The sequence below is a fragment of the Culicoides brevitarsis genome, chromosome 1 (assembly GCF_036172545.1).
Source record: "Culicoides brevitarsis isolate CSIRO-B50_1 chromosome 1, AGI_CSIRO_Cbre_v1, whole genome shotgun sequence".
NCBI lineage: Eukaryota > Metazoa > Arthropoda > Insecta > Diptera > Ceratopogonidae > Culicoides > Culicoides brevitarsis.
Window position 1 is genome coordinate 26,739,717 of NC_087085.1, and position 1,377 is coordinate 26,741,093.

A 1,377-nucleotide genomic window follows, 5' to 3' on the forward strand; every position below is an offset into this window, starting at 1 on the left:
ATCCTAACGAAAGTTATGAGACTCTCCATTTATTGCTTATTTTCCCAATATTTCGGAAAATTCGTGGAAAATAAAAATTCCAAGAACGCCATTTCTTCTTTTCATGTACTTTCATCTTATAAAGAGTACCTCATTTTCACCAGTGGTACCAAGCTTACTAAGTTCAAAGAATTACCAAACATTTTATTTAGATATTAATTGCATTTTTGCTTTATTTTTCAGATTTATTGTTCAATTTTCCGCAAAACCATGAGATACGAGTAAGATCCCTTGTAAAATCGAGCAAATGTATTCAAGCTCAATGGGAGATATCCTGCCAAAGTAAAGCGATTCGTTTTTTGAGCATTTCCTAAAAAGTAGCAGTACATCTTTCGATTTTTCACTGTCATGAGATACCATGGTACGTCATAGATGTCATTCGCGAGGCTTTCTAACTTTGCATCAATAAGTGATCCAAGTAGATTCGACAAGAAAATGACTATAAGTCCACTAAAGAATAAAATTATTCCTGCTGGCCAGAATTCTCGCATGCAAATGAACAACGAGAGACATGCTTGTACTCCAATGATAAAATGATCAGTTGTGTGTTGCATCGATAAAAATTTCTCGCAGTTCTCCATACATTTATTCATTTCTTGATGCTGCACGAAAATTTCTTTGAAGGATTTTTCGAGATTTTTGTTGTGCTGGTTACCCATGCGAACTAAAGCCTTCAACATTAAAAGTCTTGCTCGCAAGACATCAACTTCAATGCAGTTTTGCACCAAAATTAACACATCAAAAGCTGTCAAAGATCCGATTCCACTTATAATACAAAAGCCACACCATCCGAGATAAATGATATGAATCTCGAAGCCAGGACTTGCGTTGTAATCTAATCCTGGAATAAAGCACTGTACAAACATCCGCCGTTGTCCAGTTAGAACAAAACAGAAAAGTGGAGCAAGTATAAGGATAATTATACATGAAGCAGTAAAACCCAAAAGTCCAAAAATTAATCGATGCAAAATTTTGTAATACCACTTTAGCACTTCTTTGGTTTCCGGAAATTCATTCCATTTTTTCACAAATTCCATCAAATGCTTTATAATCCATATTGCTTCATCGCGTTTAATGGTCCACATTGTAAACCGTTGAAATCCACAAACGTCTATCATAATGAGACATACACCAAATACGAACTTAGTTAGGTCATGTCGATTTGTGTAAGCATCAAATATGAAGCAAAATGCTGTTGAAAAAACTAATGCAAGAGTTTGTATCATCCAAAAATTCCATTTTGCTGTCCATTTTGGTGAAAAATAATCACCAAAAACTGGTCTCAAAAATTTTTTGAAGACGCAAAACATTTTTTCAAGAACTTCGTGAGGTTCCATT

General features: G+C 34.6%; 1 protein-coding gene across 1 annotated transcript; it reads right to left on the reverse strand.

The window, feature by feature from the left end:
• Positions 1 to 224: 224 nt before the first annotated feature.
• LOC134837527 (odorant receptor 67d-like) lies at positions 225 to 1,124 on the reverse strand. Its single transcript, XM_063852910.1, has one exon. The coding sequence runs from the start codon at positions 1,122 to 1,124 to the stop codon at positions 225 to 227; it is 900 nt and encodes a 299-aa protein (XP_063708980.1).
• Between the last annotated feature and the right edge of the window lie 253 nt (positions 1,125 to 1,377).

Bases quoted from the DNA above. Each gene is read 5' to 3' on its own strand.
- LOC134837527 (XM_063852910.1), bottom strand. From the start codon at position 1,124: ATGTGGACCATTAAACGCGATGAAGCAATATGGATTATAAAGCATTTG.